Here is a 23867-nt window from a genome sequence, read left to right as displayed (position 1 = left end):
GTGGGTCTCATTCGAGGTGATGGGGAGGGGGATTACAGAGAGGAGGTGAAGTCATTTTTGGAATGGTGTGATAAAAACAATCTGATACTGAATGTCGAAAAAATGAAAGAACTGGCAATCGACTTCAAGAAGAAACAGCTGACACACACCCCGGTCTACATCAACAACACTGCTGTGGAAATTGTGCAGTCTACCAAGTGCCTAGGAGTCAATGTGACAAACAACCTCACCTGGTCCCTGCACACCTCCTCCATCACCAAGAAGGCTCGCCAGCACCTGATCTTCTTGCGGAGGCTAAAGAGGGCGCCATCTCAGCAAGTCAGTCCTCACCACTTTTTACAGAGGGACCACAGAGAGCGTGCTAACCAGCAGCAGCAGGAGAGCTGCAGTGCTTCGGACTAAAAAGCACTGAGGAAGGTGGTGAGGGCTGCTGAGAGGATCATTGGAGCACCGCTGCCTAATGTACAAGACATGGCAAAACACTCCTCACTCATCCTGCCTCTGAACTCTTTTCCCTCATGCCCTCAGGTAGAAGATACCATAGCCTGAAATGCAGAACCACAAGGTTTAAAAACAGTTTTTTTCCTACCCCGTTCGTCTTTTAAATACCATGTGTTTTTATTAATGTCTTGTGCATCGTCTTTTCGTTCTGCAGCACATATTGGATGTTCTGCTGAATGACAAATGAAATTGAATTGAATTGAATCGAATCATTCTGAATGCTGGTGACTTCAAACAAGGAATTAAGTGTCTATTAGACATGTTCTGTTTGTGAGCACTACAAACTCGTAATGACTTTAAATATAAACCAGGGGTACAATTCAAACATATCTGACCTCATCTTACTGCCACCTACAAGCCTGTTGTGGACAACAGCAATTCTCTGTTATCCAAGCCAGAGGTTTCTATCTATCTATCTATCTATCTATCTATCTATCTATCTATCTATCTATCTATCTATCTATCTATCTATCTATCTATCTATCTATCTATCTATCTATCTATCTATCTATCTATCTATCTATCATATAGTGCCTTGTCTATCTATCTATCTATTCATCAAGTAAGAAGGTGTAAAAAATGATTCCTGATCTATCTATTATTTAACGGCTTCCACAGATCTATCTATCTATAATGTACAGAAGGAGAAGATTAAATGAAGCCTGACTGCCAAGATATACTGTAGCAGCAATGCTGGCTCAAGGAATATGCACCACCTGGGGGTATGAGTACCAATCCCATTCCTAGATGTGTGCCAATACCTGTTCTTTGTTCACTGATTTCATATGTGATTGCAAGGGCACCCATTTCTTTTGTTGACTTGAGTTATGGATTGGACTGCACAGATCTTTAAGGGGAGCTCTCTTTTGGACATCTCTTTTTGGGTGTTTGCTACCTGCACTGCATAGGGGCGCGACATACCCCTGAGCAGGCCCTTTGTAAGAAGATGAATGTGGGATCTTTTGAAGAAGATGCTAAACTTACAGTTGAAGGGTTGATCTTTTTGGTAAATGGATTCCAGCTGTAGTTTTTTTTTAATAGCAGAAACAATGTGACTATCAGAATAAACAAAACCGTCAAGCATGACTAGGCTGACTGTCCTTATGTACTGTAATCATATACATAACATTTGTGAGGAAGGAATACAAAAATCAGTAACATGTGGTGTGTATTCATGTTTGGTTTGTATACACAACCTACCTCTTGGCAATGCGGGTTTCACTACAGACACAACCTTCACAGAAGATGAAGAGCCTGAATTTACAACTGTTGATGAAGATGATGATGACTCCCTGGATGAAATCACAGGCTGTACAGCAGTTTCAGGCTGAGGCCTGTTGATAATGGTGATGGTGTTGCTTTTTGAATTCACTGAAGCACTGGAAAGCAGATCTGCTTCATCATCATAGTCATCATAGTCATCCTCTTCTTTTATCTGAGAAAACACACCATAAATGATCAGCTTGTTATAGTACATAAGATCTAAAGAAATATGACAAGCAAGACCACTTAGTCCATCAAGCTAATTTTTTAGCTCATAGCTAAGTTGTCCCAAAATCTCATCCAGAAACGTCTTCGTTTGTGGTCAAGTTTCTGCTTCAACTCCATGTCTCAATAGTTTGTTCCTGATTTCCAAAACTCTTTGTGTAAATAAGTACATCCTGGCTTCAGTCCTAGTTCAGTCCCCTTAATTTTCACTGAAGTCCTCCAGAACGTCACTCACCCTTAAGCTGAAAGAATTGCTGGGTCTACTTTATCAATACCTTTGGGAGTTCTGAAGACCTGGGGCCTCATGTATAACACTGGACATAGAATTCACACTAAAACATGGTGTATAGACAAAAGTGGAAATGTGCGTACACACAAAAAAATTCAGATGCACAAAACCTTGCGTAAGCCAACTTCAACACACTTCTGCTCCATAAATCCGGTCAATGTGAAATGTAACATACATGCACGCGCCTTCTGTCCCACCCCAACTCCTCCCGGAGTTTTGCATATTTCAATATGGAAATCAGTATAAATATCACCTTCCGTTCAGTGTTTGGTTTAAAGACAATGGCAAAAGCACGTGAAAAAAAGAATTTCAGCCATTGTAAAGGGGAGGTGAGGAAAAACATACTATCTGTTGGCTTAAGCAGTGGTATAAACAACAAAAGGAAGCTGATCAAGTGATACAGAGTGAGGAGAAACTCAAAAGTTCAAGTTCAGAAAGTCGCACAGAGCCTGAAATAAAAAAGAAGTGGTCAGATATCAAAGTGGCTGTAAAAAGGTGACTTGTAGCCCATACGAGTGTCATACGGAAGCATAGAGTACAGAGAAAATAAAAAAAATAGGAACACAATGGACAAAAAAAGATCAAAATGTCAACTTTAATCTTGTAGTTGATTTTGTCATTAAAGTAGAAGGTTGTAAACTTAATCTTAAAGTCAATGTTAAATTTGCTAGAGTTTCTCAGATCCCATGGTAATTAAAGTAGCACATTAAATGATTTGTATTCTATGTGTTCATCTATGTGCTCTATGTGTGTGAATAACTATGTGTTTCTTAAATGAGCTTTCCCTTATGTTGACTTGTCACAAAATATATTACATTCAAGATATTACAGCTCTCTGAACAATTTAAATACCAAGATGTGTACTTAATTATCATTTCATAATGATAGGAATTAAAACTTGTATTAAACAAGGGGGCACAGTGGCGCATTGGTAAGCGATGAGCTGGCTCCCCATCTAGAGATTGTTCCTGGCTACCACAAGATGCTTGATAGGACATGCATAACCCTTGATGAAATAATTTAATAGTATTAGTACTGTCTCTTTCAAATGTACAAACTCCCAATTCCTGTCTTTCATTTTCTTTCTTCCAATCGCCACACAATCAGCTCTGTAACAAATGTCAAGCCATCTGTAATCTTAGAACGCTGATTCTTCAAAATTTTTAAGAAACATTGAAATATCTTTGTTGTGCATGTTTAATTATTCCATCCATCTATCCATCCAGGGTTGCGCCAGTCCCAGAAAGCATACAGAGCAAGGCAGGAACAATTCCTAAACAGGGTGGCAGTTCATCACCACCACTGCGCCACTGTGCCCACATGTTTAATTATTAACAGTATACATTATTTAAATAAAGTCAGAAATGTATCTGTATAATGTAATATGCATACTTTAATGCATTTCATCTTAAAAATGATATGAAGAGCTCCAAGAAGATAGCTCTTGGAAATCTAAATCTATTTAGAAGCCATTCATCATCATCTGTAAATACACTCTCTTCTATGGAATTGAATTCCTTTATTGTTATTGTATGGTACAATGAGATTCAATATGCAAATCCTCCATAAACTTATTTTCCTATAAAATGATAAAATTATAATAATAATAATATGATAAAAAACAATGACAAATATACAATATTAAAGTAGTGCAGATATTACAAATGGTTTGTAAAGTGGGTCAGGTTGTGCAATATTACCACTCTAGTGCAAGTTTACAGTGAAGTACTTGTAATTCTAAGCAAAAACAGTTCTACCAGGAGCACTTGATGGACTGATTGAGTGGGATGAAACTGTTTCTGAACCACGAGGTCTGTACAGGAAAGGCTCGGAAGCATTTACCAAATGGGAGAAGTTCAAATAGACTGCGCATAGCTGTATGCCGATAATCCTCTGCGCTCTCTACACACCCCACCATAGAGCTTTCTGATCAGCTGTTGTACAGCTGTGATTCCATACTCAGATCCTCACCTTGTCATACAAGCTTCTCTAAAAAGCTACATTATCTACCTATCTAATATATAGTGCATTTCATTTCTATCTATCTATCTATCTATCTATCTATCTATCTATCTATCTATCTATCTATCTATCATATAGTGCCGTTCATATCTATATATCTATTATATAGCACCTTTCATATCTATCTATCTATCTATCTATCAGACACCTTTATCCAAGGTGACTTACAAAGCAAGTTATAATACATATCTATCAATCTATCATATAGTGCCTTTCATATATATATATATATATATATATATATGTATATCTATTATCTAGTGCCTTTCATATTTATCTATCTAACAAGAATGTGTAAAAAAATGGTTTCTGATACTTGAGTCCATATCCTTCTCCTTTGGTACTGAGATAGTTTGTTACTGGTTGGGTGGATTCTAAGATTCATTAAATACGTCCTTAAATGAGCATTACCTGTATGTTACGTTCAGGCGGCTTTTCGATGTTGACGGTCACAGATGGGCTCACAGGTGCTGGGACCACCTTAACCACAGTCACTTCTCGTTCGACATCCCTTCCACTTGACACATGGGTGTGGCTGTGACTGGATGTCCTCGAGCTACTGTGGATTTCATTGTGATGGGAAGATGAATGTGAAGCGCCTCCATTACTCCCAAATCCATTCATCAGGCGATTGTAGACCAATGCTCCATTCTCATCCTCACAGAACTGGCTGACAAGTTTGGATTCCAGTGCTGTGATTAAGTAGGAATAAAATGTTAAAGTAAATATCATTTTTTAAAGAGTATAATGAATGATCTTTTTTTGGCCAGCAAGTGCACCTCCTGCACCTCAGAACAGGTAATATACCTGAAGCTAATTATATTCTGGTCTAGCCAGTAGTCTGATGAGATTGAGATTTGATGCCACGAAGAGGTGACATCACCAGATGCCATTCATCAGCACACCTGAGTGGGCGAGAAGAAGCATAGGGCCTCAGAAGTGTCTCTATTTATATATACTTTAGGTACTGACCTATTGACTACTTTGCAGGTAAGCATCAAGGATTTGAACTTCATTTACACCTTAATAGGAAGCCAATGTGGTAATCTATAAAATGAGTGACATGTGCCCACCTTGGCTTGTCAAACACCGGATGTGCTGCTGCATTTTGAATCATTTGCAGTGGCATGGTGAGACATGCCCACCAGTAGAGAGCTGCAGTAGTCTAGACATGACACGACCAAAGCCTGGACCAAGAGTTGTGCTGTGTATTCTGTCAGATAGAGTCTGATCTTGTAGATATTGTATACTATATTGTAAATCTGCAAAACCTAGAGACCGCCACAACATGATCATGGAAAGACAACTGGTCATCAAATACCACTCCAAGGTTGCATATAGACTTGGTGAGTGCTAGTAATAATGAGCAGAGCTGAATACAAATGGGGTGCTGAATAGACAGACGACCTAAGATAACAGAAAGGTCAGCCTTTACCAGGCTGAGCTGGAGATGGTGCTCCTTCACCCAGGTTGCATTATCAGTGAAACATGCAGAATTGTTTCACAGCAAATTATTTTTTGGTCCAATCTCAGATACTAGTGACAATTTTGGAATGAACTTTATACCGGTGCGCTGATGATGTCACAAGTGGGGCAGCCTCAGTGCATCATGGGAGATTTCCCATGGAAATGAATGACGTAAAAGCCACAAGAGGGCAGCGCCAATCACCAAAACAAAAGGGCTTTAGAAGAGATGGTAAAAATGAATTGGTTTCTAAAATGAAGTTCTAATTAAAATTCTGATTGCAGAATAGCTTTAGGGAAACCTGAGAAATCAAGCAAAATGACACCTTTTATTGGCTAACTAAAAAGATTGCAATATGCAAGCTTTCAAGGCAACTCAGGCCCCTTTTTCAGGCAAGATGTAATGCCTCGAAAGCTTGCATATTGTAATCTTTTTAGTTAACCAATAAAAATGTAATTTTGCTTCATTTCAAGCTATATTCATAATGGCAAACATGGTACAACACCCTAGTACTACAGAGAAACCTGAGAAAAAGAAACTCCAATCATAACAATGCGGGATGCAGAATGCTAGTGCTAACTCTGGCTGCCAAACTCCCTCTTTAAATTTACTCTGCCGCCTCCTGTCATGTGACTGCTGCGTAATTAACGTTACATGGCAACCGACACTGATAGGAGGGGCCTACAGCAATAAGCAGCAAAGAGGTGTGGCAAGGGGGTGGAGCCCCAGCCACATCCTGACATATGGCTTAGTCGGAACAATCAGCAGCAGCCACAGAGAGGAGGCTGGAAACTCTTGTGACAGGCAATAACAGAACATAAAATGGCAACCAATGAAAAGGTGAGCATTTACTTTATGTCACTTGTCCGAATGCAGTGTCTCCTACCTATTAGTGTAAAAGTACTATTAAGACATTTCCTAAATGAAAACTGGGTTACATCTTCAAGTTTTCTCCCTTGCTGTTCTCAGTGAGGACCACTCAGTTATGGAGGTTCCCATAGTAGTACATACCTGGCAGAGTATTGAAGTCATCAATGAGGTACATGTGTTCGCTGTCTGGGTCTGAAGCAATCAAATTGAGCTCCCGCAAAAACTCTGCCTGGGTTGGGTCGGTGGTGTTCACAATCCCAAGGGCGTACATTTCAATATTAGCAGCGTGGGCCTCTCGAACCGCTATGTCCAGCTTCACAGGTTCTCTTTTGTCAGTTTGTCCGTCTGTGATGACGATCGCCACTTTTCTCACACCAGGCCGGGCACTGTAAAAGCCTTCTTGGGTGGCTTTGCGGATAGCAGTTCCAGTGTAGGTTCCTTCGCCCATGTACAGCATTTTTCGGATGGCTTGCTTGATATCTTGCTTGGTCATGTATCGTGCAAGGTTAAATTCCAAATGGACATCCAGGCTGTAGAGTATGAGACCTATTCTGGTTGCATTTTGGCCAACTGTAACTCGATCAACCAGGGCCGTCACAAAGTCCTTGATTATCTCAAAGTTTTCTGGTCCAACACTTTCAGAGCTGTCAATAACAAATACAAGTTCCATGGGCCTTTCTTTGCATTTGATGCCACAGCCTGTGTTAAAGTGAGACAAAAATATAAAAGAATAAAAGATTAAAAACTAAATTATTTATTGGTATGACCTAATTTATGACTGTCCTGAACTTTACTGTTTACAAATTGTCTCAAATAAAAGAAAAATTGGCTGTTCAGTGGACAATAATTTGTACAACAAAGTGTTACTTAACATGATGCATTTTGTCAGGGCCTTGGAATTAACACTTCCTAACCCTTTACTAATATGGACATATGGTGGTGTAGCAGGTAGTGCTGCTGTCTCAGAGTTCCTGAAACCTGTTTCATCTAAGCTTGGACACTTTCTGTACTGAGTTTGGATGTTCTCCACTATGATCATCAGTTTCTGTATTCCCAGGATTCCCTGGTTTCCTCCCACATTCCCAAGATGAACATGTTAGGCTGACTATTGACTGAAAATCAGACCTATGAGTGTGTGTGTTTGTGCATGTATTATGATGGGACGTTATCTTATCCAGAGCTAGAATAAATGAAGGATAGAATTTAATAAAACTTCCAGGTGCTTATGGGTGAGAAGAAATGCCAACACACACCTAATCCATCCCTTTTGTAAACAAGCTGATTCCATTAAAAGTTGGATGGATGGATTATAACATTCATTTGGAAAGCATAAGATGAAAGTGCCAGTTTGGGAAATCTGACAGCATTCTCCAGTTCAAGAATATGGACATACAATTTGGCATTTTGACATTATTGATGGGCGGCACTGTGGCATAGTGGGTAGTGCTGCTGCCTCGCAGTAAGGAGACCCGGGTTCACTTCCTGGGTCCTTCCTGCGTGGAGTCTGCATGTCCTCCCTGTGTCTGCATGGGTTTCCTCCTACAGTCTAAAGACATGCGGGTTAGGTGCATTGCCGATTCTAAATTGTCCCCAGTGTGTGCTTGGTGTGAGTGTGTGTGTGTGCGCACCCTGAGGTGGGCTGGCGCCCTGCCTGGGGTTTGTTTCCTGCCTTGCGCCCTGTGTTGGCTTGGATTGGCTCCAGCAGACCCTCGTGACCCTGTAGTTAGGATGTAGTGGGTTGGATAATGGATGGATGGATGGATGGACATTATTGATTGCAAATGGACATTCTTATCCACTGTTAGGAAAGAAAACTGTGACAGTGTACGTGTTGGTGTGTGCATGAGAGTGTCCTGACGTGGAGTGAGATCTGTCCAAGAACGGTTCCTGTCTGGTGCCTGATCCAGGGTGGTCTCTGGCTTGGCATAACTCGAATGGAAAAACAAGTTTAGAAAATGGATGAATGGATAAAAACAACTCTGGTTCTGGGGACTTACATACAGTGGATTTCAGACCCCTTCACTTTTTCACAATTTGTACTGCAGCCTTGTGTTAAACGATCTTGAGGTGGTTCGTCGTGTGGTGGGTGCAATGATGTGCTGTATCAGTGCTTGCTCCCGACCTCCTCCTCCTTATACTAAAATCGTTAAAACTCATTTTTCCCTCATCACGCAACACAACATACTCCATTTTAATAAAGTGAAAACAGGACTTTTTACACTGTCACACTTGATATCTGGGTCAGATACCTCCTGTTCTATTGACAACAGTTTAGATGTTTCTACACCTTGTTTGGAGTCCACCTTTGGTCAATGCAGTTGATTGGACCGATTGTGACGGCACACACACCTCTCTATACTGTAGAAGGTCCCACAGCTGAGCAAAGGCCAAGCCGTGAGGTCAAAGGAACTGCCACCAGAGCTTACAGACAGGATTGTGTTGGGGAAGGCTAAAAAAATGCCCGAAGCACTGAAGGTTCACAAGAACACAGCAGCCTAAATCATTTTAAATTATAGATGTTTATATTTTAAAATATTTTTTTCTCAAACAAACAGAACATTTTACAGGGACTATTAACATTATATGGGTTGGAGACCAGAAAACAGGAGACAGAGCTGGAGGTGGCAGAGTTTAAGATGCTAAGATTTGCATTGGGTGTAACCAGGATGGACAGGATCAGAAATGAGGACATTAGAGGGTCAGCTCAAGTTGGACGGTTGGGAGACAAAGTCAGAGAGGCGAGATTGTGTTGGTTTGGACATGTGCAGAGGAGAGATGAGGGGTATATTGGGAGAAGGATGCTGATAGAGCTGCCAGACAAGAGGAAAAGAGGAAGGCCTAAGAGAAGGTTTATGGATGTGGTGATGGGCATAACAGAGCAAGATGCAGAGGACTGAAAGATATGGAACAAGATAATCCGCTGTGGCAACACCTAATGGGAGCAGCTGAAAGAAGAGGAAGATCAACATCAAAGCATCTTCTTTTTCAGTACTGTACCAGTAATCTATCACTTTAAAACATCTGTTTCGACAGTTTACAACCTAATTGAAGAGGGACCGAAGCATCAGATTTTTGTTTTTTTTAACTGAAGATCAGGAAATAGCTATGATGTTCTCAGGCCATGTTGATTATTTTATAATTTGTGAATGGAGATGTGTAAAAAGATCAAAAACTTTGAGTAAAGCCATCCATCATAAGGAGAGCCAGCCAAACACATGTGTGTAATATCACTTGGCCTAAAGCCCTATGTGGAGTTTTAACATAAATGTGGCTTATCCAACAGACCAAAGAACAAAAAAAAAAATAAATAGTGAAGACAAAAAGGACAACAGGAGCGGGTGAAGGCGACGTCTGAAGGGGAGACTGACACACGTGTGACCGTTTCATCTGAACGGCTTTGTTTTAACATTGTATAAACGACAGAAGCCACTTAATTTGAATAAAATGCCGTTGGTAGATTTTGCAATACAGAAAATGAGGATTTCGCATTTTTGCATTCATTGGCCACCAATATGTTGAACACTTCAGATTTTGTACACTTACCGCATATCTCTTTAATAAGCTTAATAATGTCTTCTCTCTGAAACAAAACAATCAAGACCGACATTTGTCAAAAATTCTTTTTTAGTTTAATTACAAGTTGTTTCTTAGATTTCAGTGCATTGCACAAAAGACAATTAGGACATGTAATGCATTACATTTGAAAGTCAGAAGTATATTTAATATCAGGTCAAGAAAAATTTGGTCACAGAACAACTCAAGTGTTTAAAACAAACTTTTAAAATGCTGATTACAGAGATGTGTTCAGAATTTGTCTGTCACCCACAGTTCTTGAGTTATATCTTATTTTTAGTCTGTATACACAACTGCACCAACACAGTTCGTGTTCAAATAAACGATATGTATTTTACAAATCGAGGAGATTCTCGACACCTCTAGGGTCAGGAGTGTCCACCCAAATGCGGGCTCTGCATCGGTCTGTCGTGGTGAAAAGGAGCTGAGCCGTAAGGCAAAGCTCTCAATTTACTGGTTGATCTACGTTCCTACCCTCACCTATGGTCATGAGCTATGGGTAGTGACCGAAACAACGAGATTGCAAATACAAGAGGCTGAAATGAGTTTCCTCCTCATGATGTCTGGGCTTTCCCTTAAAGACAGGGTGAGAAGCTCAGTCATCAGGTAGGGGCTCAGAGTAGAGCCGCTGCTCCCCTGCATCGAGAGGAGTCAGATGAGGTGGCTCGGGCATCTGATCAGGATGCCTCCTGAACGCCTCCCTGGTGAGGTGTTCCGGGCACATCCAACCGGGAGGAGGCCCCGGGGAAGACCCAGGACATGCTGGAGGGACTACATCTCTCGGCTGGCCTGGGAACACCTCGGGATTCCCCCAAGAGAGCTAGAAGAAGTGGCCGGGGAGAAGGAAGTCTGGGCATCTATGCTCAAGCTGCTGCCCCTGCGACCTGATCTCGGATAAGTGGAAGAGGATGGATGGATGGATTTTACAAAATACTTTTTACAGGTTTATTCTTTCAACAATCTACAATTCCATCAATGCAATGTGGCATATCAGACCTGAGCACAAAATTGGAATTGAGCAACGAGGCTCGCAATGTAAATATAACGTAAATGAATGTTCATGGTACATTCTGATTGGGTGTCACTTGAAATCCTTGCATGACAGAAAAAGTCTGCCAATGTATTTGACGTTAGTACAGAAAAAGTTGTACACTGCAAAAAATACATACGCAAAAACTCGACAAAAAAACTTTAAATGAGTGCTGTTTTGCTTTTATTTAGCAAACAAATCTGCCAATGGGGTAAGCAAGTCTTCTTAAAGTAAGCTAAATAATCGTAAATACACATTTTTTGATAAGTCAATAATTCTTACAATAAAGAAGACAAGATTTAATGTCATGAAATAAATATTTTTCCACTTGCTTAGATTTCATTTTTTGCGGTGTATAAGTTTCACCTATATTTTATTCATGTGATAAAACAATACTTACATTTTGTTAGCCAGTGATATTAACTTGCAAAATTATAACCTTTCACTCTGAACACTTAAGCATTATGATGATGGGCATCTCTTCGTGCCACCCTCACCCAAAAGAAAACAAATGATGGCACAGGAAGGGTTTAACTAGGGGACGACGTAAACTGCATCAAATAAATAAGCTGTCCCAGTTCACGAGTGGCCCAAACTCTCCCAGCTCTCCTCATAAGAGATAACGTGGCAACATGGCCACACTGCTCTCAATCCTCCCAGCTCCAAGCTTAAAGTTCCTCTGATCACAGGATTTTATACTCTGTATGTTCTGGAGCTACATCTGGGCAGACCCCAGCATCACCTCTAGGGTCAGGAGTGTCCCCCCAAAGTCCTGTGATAATAATAAAATAAAAATAGCAATTCTTTACATTTATATAGCACTTTTCTCACTACTCAAAGCCACTTCAACCACCACTAATGTGCAGCATCCCCCTGGATGGCAGCCATTTTTGCTCCTGTACACTCAATACATATGAGCTATTTGGTGGTGGAGTGGTGAGAGAGATACTTAGCTAATTAGAGACAGGGGATTACTAGAAGGGCCAGAATGACTAGGCCATGGTGGGCAATTTAGCCAGGACATCGGGATAGACAAAGGATTCCCAGAGATCTTTAAGGTGCACAGAGATTCAGGACCTCAGTTTTACATCTCATTTGAAGGACAGTGCCATTTTTACAGATCAGTGTCCCCATCACTGCACTGGGGGTATTCACACCACATGGTATGTGCCCTCTGCTGGCCTCACCAACACCTCTTCCAGTAGCAACCCAAGCTTTTCCTAGATGGTCTCCAATCCAAGTACTGGCCAGGCGTAGCTTCAAGTGGATGAGCTCTTCCGGAGTGTATGTGGCATTGCTGCTGGTGATCCTTCAGAGCTCCTTAAGACAGGCCAAGGCTTTACTGCGCTGTTGAGCCCTGGTCATTTTTAAAGGGTCAGTATCCAATACTTTAAGATTGGACACAAGTTTCCACCATTAAGGGGTGATGTATTTAATCCCTGAACTGTTTCACTAATAAAGTCTCATTTGGTTAAAAAAAAAATAAATAATGAAAGGAAGAGAGAACTTACAGTGAGTCCAGGTTCACCTTTGGGTCCGGGTCTGCCCTGAAAAGATCAAATATAAATCTGTGTCAGGTTCATGAAAGATCCTTTCCATTTCTTCTCATGCTGCTGGCTTGTATGCATGTCTATTAAAATTGACATTTCTTTCACAACATAAAAAAGTTGATAAGTTGGACGAGGCTGGTGTAGGTGCGTCATTAAGAAACTTCACATCAACTCTTTCTAAACATTTTCTATACATGAAAGAAAACTGCCAAGTATACTGGTAATTTAATTTGAAATGTCCTGGAGGATAATGGTTCATATTCCTTCCAACACCTGCAGTATAAGGTGGATTCTTTAGATCAGAGCTGCGTCAGGAGCCACAGGTGCTTATATTCTGTCAGTCAGGGGGTGTAGCACAGAACTCTGGGCCCTGTACATAAGCAGTCTCTGTGTGCCCCTTCCTCTCGATAACAAACTTCATTCCATACTTCAAGCCCTCCCACCCGAGGTGGGCCCTGGGTAATCATTACACTCTTTCCTTTCACTGTGATGCCAATGTGTCAGGTCAGGTCTGTTGGGCTTGTGAGGACTGGCAGTGTCATTCTAGAAAGGCCTAAATAGAAGCTCTCTTAGAGTGAGTAACACACACAATTTACTGAAAGCCTATTGTGCCGTCACTAGCAGGCCTGAATTGGATCACATGGGTTATGTGATTAGTTTCCCTAATTGTTCACAGTTCTTCTCAGAAGTTGGAGGGCATGAATAAAAAAATGCCACTTCCGGCTAGTGGTAATACAGTAGCTCAAAAGTTGATAAAAATCTCTTTCTTGTACCTAATACTTGCCTGCAAAATTTGGTTGACCAAAGTGAAAGTGTACTCAAGTTATCGTGTTTACACACACACACACACACACACACACACACACAGACATAAATCCAAAAATAGTATTTTCGGACTGAGGGAGGTCTAAAACGTTGAGATTAATGAAGATCTAGAAATCGAAATTTTGGACGATTACAATACTTTCTCTGCAAGAAAGTAAATCAGACTCAGGGAGGTCTAAAATGTCGAGATTCATCAAAATGTTGAAATCGAATTTTTGGATGATTACAATACTTTCCCTACGAGAAAATAAATTGGACTGAGGGAGGTCTAAAACGTCGAGATTCATCAAAATCTCAAGGTTGAGTTTTTGGACGATTACAATACTTAACTTACAAGGGAGTAAATCAGACTCAGGGAGGTCTAATGCGTCAAAATTCATCAAAATTCCAAGGTTGGATTTTTGGATGACTACAATAATTTGAGAAAGTAAATCAGACTCAGGGAGGCTTAAAATGCCGAGATTCATCAAAATCTTGAGGTCGAATTTTTGGATGATTACAATACTTCCCCTACGAGAAAATAAATTGGACTGAGGGAGGTCTAAAACGTCGAGATTCATCAAAATTTCAAGGTTGAGTTTTTGGACGATTACAATGCTTAACTTAGAAGGAAGTAAATCAGACTCAGGGAGGTCTAATGCGTCAAAATTCATCAAAATTCCGAGGTAGAATTTTTGGATGACTACAATACTTTGAGAAAGTAAATCAGAGTCAGGGAGTCTAAAATGTCGAGATTCATCAAAATGTTGAAATCGAATTTTTGGACGATTACAATACTTAACTTACAAGAAAGTAAATCAGACTCAGGGAGGTCTAAAATGTCGAGATTCATCAAAATGTTGAAATCGAATTTTTGGACGATTACAATACTTAACTTACAAGAAAGTAAATCAGACTCAGGGAGGCCTAAAATGCCGAGATTCATCAAAATCTTGAGGTTGAATTTTTGGACAATTACAATACTTTCTGTATAATTCAAATATGAGAAAGTAATGATAACTAAAAAAATGGTAGTGCCAACTTCAATGCAGAAACCCACCCTACCTGGGCAAGAGTCAGCTGCAGGACAGCACACACACCCCATACTTGATTGTTTTTAATGAAAACAACCCTCGTTTATTTAGTGTAGTGTAGTTTAGCGTAGTTTAGTGTAGTCGTACTGTCACGTGAGCGTTCAGCGCAGATCCATCAGTGCCTGCTCCTCTCACACACTATACTTAGCCCTTCTTGGTGCTCACCACAGATATCTGTGTGCCTTGTTACCACACTTGCATTTATTTCCGTGGTTATGTCCACTCATTTTGACAAAACTTACAAGTATGCGAAAGGAGATAAAATCTTTTTTAAGACAAATTTGAGGGGTTTTTACTGGAAAAGGTAGGCTGAAAGAATGGTAGATGATAGATTCCATGTCCTCCATTTCCTAAGTGTGCTTGCCAGGACAATGGTTTAAAGGCTCGCTGGGTTGTAACAGTACAGAATAATGCTATTGACTGTCAAAGGTCACCCGCTGTGAAGCTCTGTAAAGAGAGCCATGTGGTCTGCTGTCCATTATTGATTTCTCCACACTACACTGGGGGGCTCCTGGCTATTCAGTAGCACTATGAAGAGCCACTAAACAGTAAGTAGTCATGCCCTTTATATTTAGCCCTGCTTGGTCTTACTGGCACTTGTGTTTTCTGAACTGTACTAACAATCTGGGTGAGACAAAAGAAATGGAAATTCCTGACCCAGAATTAAGTAATGACTGGATCTTTACGTACAGTGCATCAGTCTGTACATACCGACTCTCCGGGGAATCCAGAATCACCAAGTTCTCCTTTCTCGCCTTTTTTTCCTTTCTCTCCTTGAGAGCCACGGTCACCCTGCAGTTGTGACATTGAACAAAGAAAAAGAAAAGTGTTAAAAAGCTTGTTTAAGTTTGTAAAGTATTACAAGAGCTATTTTACAATGCTCGGTGTGTGACCTGAGGTGGTGTTGGGCTGCTGTGCCGATGTGTGTGATGTTTGTGATATGTGAGTGTGCTGATTAATGTAGTGGTCTGACTGGACTGTCAGGTAACTTAATAAAGAAGAACAAAAGGACCTCCTTTGAATGCCCTGTTGTTGGTTGGGTTACTGAACACAGAGAGTGTAATGGAGAGTGGCATATGAAAAAGTGGCCCACTGGTACAGCAGGGAGCGCCATCCTGGTTAAAGCAGCGGCAAAATTACTCACGTGGCTCTAGCAGGAATTACCAGTAAAAGTTAATTTTGTTAGTTATGTTTTCCTTGTGCTTGCATGAGAGAAGACATTCATTGGAACAGTGTATGTCAATTGTGGAGGAGTATATTTGTGAACACAGCAAGCAACATCCCATTGTGTGAACACACAATTCAGCTGTTGGTGAAAAAAGTGGCTCTCTGAGCAACGAGCTAAAGCCAAGAAACCCTTCTATCCGTACCCTAGAGGGAGCCTCCAAGACTGGCGACTGTATGGAAAAAGTTGGTGATAAGCTGATGTGCCAGTTATCACAAAGGTGGGCTTGAGGTCTGTTTTCATGAGCATGTTACGGCGCACTGCCAGTGGAGATCATTTTCTGCACAGGCGTCAAACTTGTCAGTAACATCTTTAATAACATTCTCTAACAATAATAACATAGCAAAATAACTTTTCAAGTGTAATACAACATTTGTGTTTATCTTTAGAGAGCCATTAAACTCTTAACAATATTGACACTAAGAATAAGATCTGCTACTTTTCATACGTCACTGAGTAGTATCATTATCATTGAAATATTATGTTATTATGTTATGTTGTAAATTAATATTTTTTTCCTAAATCTTCTTATTACTAACTAAATAAATATACTCTGTATACTCTGTAGATAGATAGATAGATAGATAGATAGATAGATATGAAAGGCACTATATTATAGATAGATAGATAGATAGATAGATAGATAGATAGATAGATAGATATGAAAGGCAATACGTAATAGATAGATAGATAGATAGATAGATAGATATGAAAGGCAATATATAATAGATAGATAGATAGATAGATATGAAAGGCACTATATTATAGATAGATAGATAGATAGATAGATATGAAAGGCAATATATAATAGATAGATAGATAGATAGATAGATAGGAAAGGCACTATATTATAGATAGATAGATAGATATGAAAGGCAATATATAATAGATAGATAGATAGATAGATAGATAGGAAAGGCACTATATTATAGATAGATAGATAGATATGAAAGGCAATATATAATAGATAGATAGATAGATAGATAGATAGATGTGAAAGGAACTATATAAGATAGATAGATAGACAGATGAGACAGTATGTTAAATAGTAAAATAGATTTTCATCAGTAACAGAAATGAAAGGCACTATATAAGAGGAACCTATGAAGAGAGGCTCAGACAGGTTATATAGTTTCTTTCCAATATTGTATTATGAATTTTTGTTTTATCTCTGTGTCCTTTGTTTTTTTAATAAAGAGATGGATAGATAGATAGATATGAAAGGCAATATATAATAGATAGATAGATAGATAGATAGATATGAAAGGCAATATATAATAGATAGATAGATAGATAGATAGATAGATAGCTTTGCATCTTCCTTGAGCTTTGCCAGGCTTTTGCCTTCATTTCAAACCTGACTGTTGGTGAGCACACACGTGATCATGTCTGTTGTTTTCCTATCCAAGACACCACCTCTTGTTCATTCAATTGTCCACCCTATTGGTTAGTGCTGCTGTTCGGCCTGTCAATCACTTCTGCTGCGTCCTTCATTTGCATAGAGCATGCTCTCAACACAGCAAGTTAGCATATTAATAAATATCAACAAACAAAACATTTATCGGCAAATAAAAAACATGTTGGCCAATTTTCTTTTTTCTATAACATCACTGAATTTCAATCAGTTCCATCAAAGTAGTTTTGAGATTTTGACGTATTTATTTTGTTCTGTTGTGGAGGGGTTTGATTGACATTTCAAGATGCCCTTTTCTTATCAGATACCTCCTGCCCCAGATGTACTATTCTGGTAAATTTCAGCTTTTTAACTAAACGGGTAATAGTTTTTCTGTTGATGAGTGAGTGAGTGAGTCAGTCAGTCTTTCAGTCAGTCAACTTCACATTATATATATAAAGATTTCAGACAGAGTGTATGAGATGAACATGCATATCTCACATTATCCTCTTAGGATTAAGAGCTGCTATATTTCCAAACGACATACCTTTGCCCCAGACAAGCCTTCCCCTGGGGGTCCTCTTGGCCCAGTGACGCCTTGAGCTCCATGTTCACCCTAAAACATTTACAAACAAAACAGGAGTGAAGCAAAACTATTTGGTTTCTTTGTATTTTTGCAACAATTAACTTCTTACAAAAAAATTGATCACTCTTATCTTATATACTGTACTAACCATTCGTAGCAAGCATGATAAAAATTTACAAAGAAAAAAGTTACAAAAGACAAATTATAAAGTACTTTGTATTAGAAGTTTAGATTTAATTGGCAAAGGCTCAGGCAAAAGAGACTAAAGACTGGACAAGTCATTGGACCAATTTTATTGAAATATGTCACACTTATTCTTCAAGGAAATATGTGTAGACAAATTAATTTCGCTGAAGTATCTTGAAGAGATCGTACCGTGCACAGTTGTAAAATTTCAAAGTCTCCCATTGAAAAGCACTGGCGAATTTGTGAGCTTGTCTTTCTTAAAATGGAGTGCAACCACACAACAGTAACACAACACAAGTTTATAGGATAAAATAAAGAACTTTCATTCCCCTGACAAGCACCTTTCCAAATCACCTCTTCAAACAGTTGCACAAGCCCAATGGAAACAGATAAATTCTTCCTCCTTTCGACCTCCGTTGGGTGTTCCCCGCTGCCTCTCGACTCTGACTCGATTCAAGTATGGCAGCAAGCTTCCATTTTAACAAGATCCGGGAACTGCTTCCAGTCTCCTGTCCAGGTCGTCCAGAGCACTTCTGGGTTGTGCAGAAACAAGGGCAGTCCTCCCCCGGCAGCTCCCTCTGCTGGTCCCCAAAGATACCGACAGGGCTGTATTTCCAGACTCGAACTCCCATGCCATCCTGCGGGTGTCCTGATCGGGTTTAGGTTGGAGGGACACTGCCACCTGTCGTGTGAAGGAATGATCTGCTCACGGTGAGCCTGTTCACCTGCTCCTTCCATTATGACCTTGTGCCTAAATTCCAGCAAAATAAAGGTTTGGTCTTGTCCTTGCGACTTAATGTTGAACACTACATGCCGAGCGAGGGGCACTACTGTCACTAGTGTAAGTTGCTATGACTTGCTGTAGACCAATGTGAAACCTGCTATTCGATCCAAGCGTCGGGGATGTGACATCTCTCTTTGCCATTTCCCATCCATGAAGGAGGCCAATCCATCAATGTATTACATATTGATTATGTCTTTGCCTGAAGATGGGGCCCGAGTTGCTTGCATATTGTAATCTTTTTAGTTAGCCAATAAAATTCGTCATTTTTCTTGATTTCTCACTAGATTAAATTCAGTGTGTACTGTATGATGCTGAATGGCGTTGCTGAAGGCTTCCTGATGGATATCTTTGTATTGGACCAGTTTTTACCCACACTGCACTTAAAAGTACGATAAGGTGAATGAAGTAGCTTGTGACGTGCAAGCCGCTATGCACAGAGCAAATAAACATTTAGTTTGTACTATTTACCTTAACGCTCACAGCTCCATTATCTGCACATCCCTATTTCAATCAGGGCCGTCTTATCAGCATCACAGGCAAAATAGTGCGCAGTGGGTAGCGCTGCTGCCTCGCAGTTAGGAGACCCGGGTTCGCTTCCCGGGTCCACCCTGCGTGGAGTCTGCATGGCCTCCCTGTGTCTGCATGGGTTTCCTCCTACAGTCCAAAGACATGCGGGTTAGGTGCATTGCCGATTCTAAATTGTCCCCAGTGTGTGCTTGGTGTGAGGGTGTGTGTGTGCGCACCCTGAGGTGGGCTGGCGCCCTGCCTGGGGTTTGTTTCCTGCCTTGCGCCCTGTGTTGGCTTGGATTGGCTCCAGCAGACCCTCGTGACGTCTGGATGTAGTGGGTTGGATAATGGATGGATGGATGGACATTCTTATCCACTGTTAGGAAAGAAAACTGTGACAGTGTACGTGTTGGTGTGTGCATGAGAGTGTCCTGACGTGGAGTGAGATCTGTCCAAGAACGGTTCCTGTCTGGTGCCTGATCCAGGGTGGTCTCTGGCTTGGCATAACTCGAATGGAAAAACAAGTTTAGAAAGTGGATGAATGGATAAAAACAACTCTGGTTCTGGGGACTTACTTCACTTTTTCACAATTTGTACTGCAGCCTTGTGTTAAACGATCTTGAGATGGTTCGTCGTGTGGTGAAGCAAATATGAATTCGTTACAAAGGTTTTCTATTTAGGGATGGCACAGTGGTGCAGTGGGTAGCGCTGCTGCCTCGCAGTTAGGAGACCCGGGTTCGCTTCCCGGGTCCACCCTGCGTGGAGTTTGCATGTTCACCCCGTGTCTGCATGGGTTTCCTCCAGGTGCTCTGGTTTCTTCCCAAAGTCCAAAGACGTGCAGGTTAGGTGCATTGGCGATTGTCCCTAGTGTGGGTGTGTGTGCCCTGCGGTGGGCTGGTGCCCCACCGGGGTTTGTTTCCTGCCTTGCATCCTATGTTAGCTGGGATTGGCTCCAGCAGACCCCCATGACCCTGTACTTAGGATACAGCAGTTTGGATAACGGATGGATGGGTTTTCTATTGATTGATTGATTTAGGTTATGTTAATTATCAACTGCAAATTGTCACTGTGCGTGAATATGGTGTGTGTGAAAGTGGTCCTTGAGATTGACTGTTCAAACCTGTTTTCAGCCTTTGGCGCAATTCTAAGGAGACAACCTCTGGACCCCAAAACCCTGAAATATAGCCTGAAGGTTGCCAGTCCTTTGCCTGTGTCTGCACGGCCCTCAAACGCACCTTGATGTTACACCTGTGAAAAAGCGCTTTATAGCGCCCGACCCGGCACAGAACACGCAGAGGCACGTGTTCACACTCAAGAATTTTATTTTTATTTTCTTCAGCCATGGGCACACGTCTTCCCCGTGTCCCACAGGCACAACACAGTCCAAGCACAAAAACCCAAACACAATGCAAACTTTCCTGCTCCACCACTCCTCCCAGGCAACCTCGTCCTCTTCCTCCCGATTCTGGCCTCGATTGCTGGGAGGCAGGCCCTTTTATACCCCACCCGGAAGTGTTCCAGGTGCCTGACCAGCTGGTCTTAATTGCACCTCTGGGTGGGGCTGATAAACCGTCCAGTGTGGTGGCTGGTTCTCTGCAGCACCCCCTAGCGGCCACCCCATCTCCCAACCAGGCTGCTGTGGTGGACTCCATGTCCCATGGAGCCACGGGGGAGATTGAGGAGAGATCCACGGCCAGGGAGACTGCCCCCAAGCGCCCCGGGGGAGGTACTGCCATGTCCATGATGGCTCCCCCGGGACGTATGCAGCAAAGGCGTCCCGGCTGGGCATGGGACCCGGCTGTCCGTCACACACCATACATGCATTTTCTTAACTTGTCAGAAGACGAGAACAGTGAGAAAAATACCTTTGGACCTTGAATGCCTTCTCCTGGTAGACCTGGTGGGCCCAGGGATCCTGTTCGCCCCACATTCCCCTGTGCAATAAAAAGAAGATATGAGAATGCCACATGAGATTATTATTGTAAACTTAAGAACCTTCATCTTGTAAGAATTAAAAGGAAAGTGCGCTCTCTGTTCAGGATTACTGTAAAGAATGCAGACAGGCCAACTCATCTCTTAAATTATCCCTGCGTTTTTCGAATGAAGGCTGTATTTTTTTCTTTAAGTGCACTTGTAACTGACAGGCCTATGATAAAGGGAATTAAAAGTCCTTCAGACAAAATATAAGTGGCTTAACTACGGAGAGTTCTGGGAAGAGGCACCACGAAGTCGAGTAAAATAAAAAAAAAAAATGAAGACATACTGAACTGCCAGATAAGAATGGCAAAACTTGTAAGACCCTGAAGCCATATTGTAGGTTCATAGGGTCACAAGTAGTGCCATTCCAGCTCTTTTCCTTTATTGGAATTCTTTTTCTAACCCGTGTTCAATGTGGTGGGTTTAACGCAGGCACTTATAGCCTTCGAATAAAGGAAGATGGTACAGCCATGTGCCTTGGACGATGGACTTTAAGCCCCAGGGCTCCCATTCAGTTGTTACTTTCCGCAGAAAAGTGTAACCCACTGAGCCTGCCTGAGCTCCAACTGTAGGAAAAATACGCAAATAATGTTAGCGTGTCCTGTGTTTGAATGATGGCTGCCAAGTTAATAATGTGGCAGTGCCATCTGACCTTCTGGACTGCCATGATCTGACTGTTGAGGGCCTGGTGTGGAGCTGCTGCTCAGGCTAACGAGGGATGAAGACGCCGTTAGGGGATATTTGAATGGAGTGCTGTCAGCAAGCGGAAAAATACGGTGGTGGGGGGCATTCATAACCCTTTAAACCTTAAAAAGCCTGAAAATCGAAAGTAACCAGCCTAGCATGGATCCATGAAAGAGACTCACTGAAGGTGTGGATTTGCTTTGTTTGCACATAAGAACTTTAGAAATTTGACAAATGAGAGGAGACCATTCAGTCCATCAAGCTTTCTTATTTAGATAACAGGTAAGCTGTCCCTAAAATCTCATCCAGATTCTTCTTAAAGGTTGTCAAGGTTTCTTTATCAACTCCATGTCTTGGTAGTTTGGTCCAGAGTCCCACAATTCTTTGCATATAGAAATGCTTCCTGGCTTCAGTCCTAAATGCACTTTCCCTTAATTTCTACAGGTGTCCTTGAGTGTGCGATTCATCATTAGGTCTGCTTTATCAATGTCTTTGAGGGTTCTCAAGGCCTGGATCAGGTTGTCATGCAGTCTCCTCCGCTCGAGACTAAACAGGTTTAATTCTCTGAGTCTGTCACAGTACGACGTGTCCTTAAGTCCTGGGAGGCACTCGGTTGCTCTCCTCCGCACAGCTTCATGTGCTGCTGCGTCTTTATTGTAATGTGGTGCTCAGAAATGCACACTGTACTCCACATGCGGACTCACTAGTGTGTTATATAGTCTGAGCGTAGCATTCCTTGATTTATACTCAATGGTTTTTACAATATAACCTAATGTCGTATTTGCTTTTTTTAATAGCTTCTGCACAATGCTTAGATCAGTGTTTCTTAAGCTATGGGTTGAGACCCAATTTGGGTTGTGTGATGTATGAACTTGGATCATGCAGAGTCATGAATAGTCATGATAATAGTTCTGAACAGGACAAGACTACATTGCCCAAGGAGTATAAATGAGAGCTCCACCAAAGAGAAGCCACCACCTAGTGTAGTGGGGGATTAAATAGCCCCCGGAGACAGTCCTTCCCTGTTCCTAAATTTCTTCCTCCTAGGAAAAGTCCTGCAGACAAAATCCAGCCAGGACGCCTATCCACCCACCTGGGACTTCCTGACCGGGTAAGGAACCTGCCCCTCTCCTTCTGGGTTGCCAGTCCATCCATATTGGCATTTACAATGTATACTGTGCCTAAAAATGATGTGACTATATACTGGTATGGCATGATGGACATTTCCAATTAGTAATGCTAACTTGATTTAGTTTAGATGTGCAATCAGAAGGTCAATTCTGTGCAGTTTCATGGTTCTGCTGGTGTGGTGTCAATGTCATTAGGCACATTTCTTTTTTCCGGTGTATTGTATACTGAAATCTGTATCTCCTACGTCTTTTCATTCATCAGCATGCTTAACGGAAGTTCAGTAAACTGGCTGTGGTGGTACACCATTAAGTTTGGATGTATATTATACTGTTCATCTTTTTTGAGAATATAAGCTACCAAAGCTTTGAACCTAACATTGACTCTGACCGTATTGTCATGGTGAGAAACAGAGACCACATATGGCCATCAGCAATGCATCATTCACTTTCACCACTAGCTCAGTGATGCCTACATATGCCAAAGTAGAATCTGGTTTACCCTACACACATGTATATGTTGAACAGGGTTCATTTTAGAAGACTTTTCACCCATAGAAGGTTTATCTATTGTGACCATGGATGTGCTCTCTGTCAGACCAGAATAACAAGAGCACCATTACTCTTTACCATCTAAGAATCACTGCCTCTGCTTTGAGTACCGTCTTCATGAGGCATTAGATTGGTTTAGAAATATTGCATCTGTCTAATG

General features: G+C 41.3%; 1 protein-coding gene across 1 annotated transcript in view; it reads right to left on the bottom strand.

Moving 5' to 3' along the window:
• The window catches only part of col28a2a (collagen, type XXVIII, alpha 2a), a 149586-nt gene that overhangs the window by 13179 nt on the left and 112540 nt on the right, over positions 1 to 23867 (bottom strand). The window contains exons 27-34 of the mRNA XM_039757571.1: positions 21233 to 21301; positions 17852 to 17920; positions 15398 to 15478; positions 12750 to 12785; positions 10179 to 10215; positions 6777 to 7334; positions 4712 to 4992; positions 1702 to 1936 (exon numbers count right to left, since the gene is read on the bottom strand). Coding sequence (XP_039613505.1) covers positions 1702 to 1936; positions 4712 to 4992; positions 6777 to 7334; positions 10179 to 10215; positions 12750 to 12785; positions 15398 to 15478; positions 17852 to 17920; positions 21233 to 21301 — 1366 coding nt within the window. The remainder of the gene's footprint in view (positions 1 to 1701; positions 1937 to 4711; positions 4993 to 6776; positions 7335 to 10178; positions 10216 to 12749; positions 12786 to 15397; positions 15479 to 17851; positions 17921 to 21232; positions 21302 to 23867) is intronic.

This window comes from Polypterus senegalus, chromosome 6 (assembly GCF_016835505.1).
Source record: "Polypterus senegalus isolate Bchr_013 chromosome 6, ASM1683550v1, whole genome shotgun sequence".
Lineage (NCBI taxonomy): Eukaryota > Metazoa > Chordata > Cladistia > Polypteriformes > Polypteridae > Polypterus > Polypterus senegalus.
The sequence above is the reverse complement of the archived record's forward strand: the minus strand, read 5'-3'. Positions and strand labels throughout refer to the sequence as shown.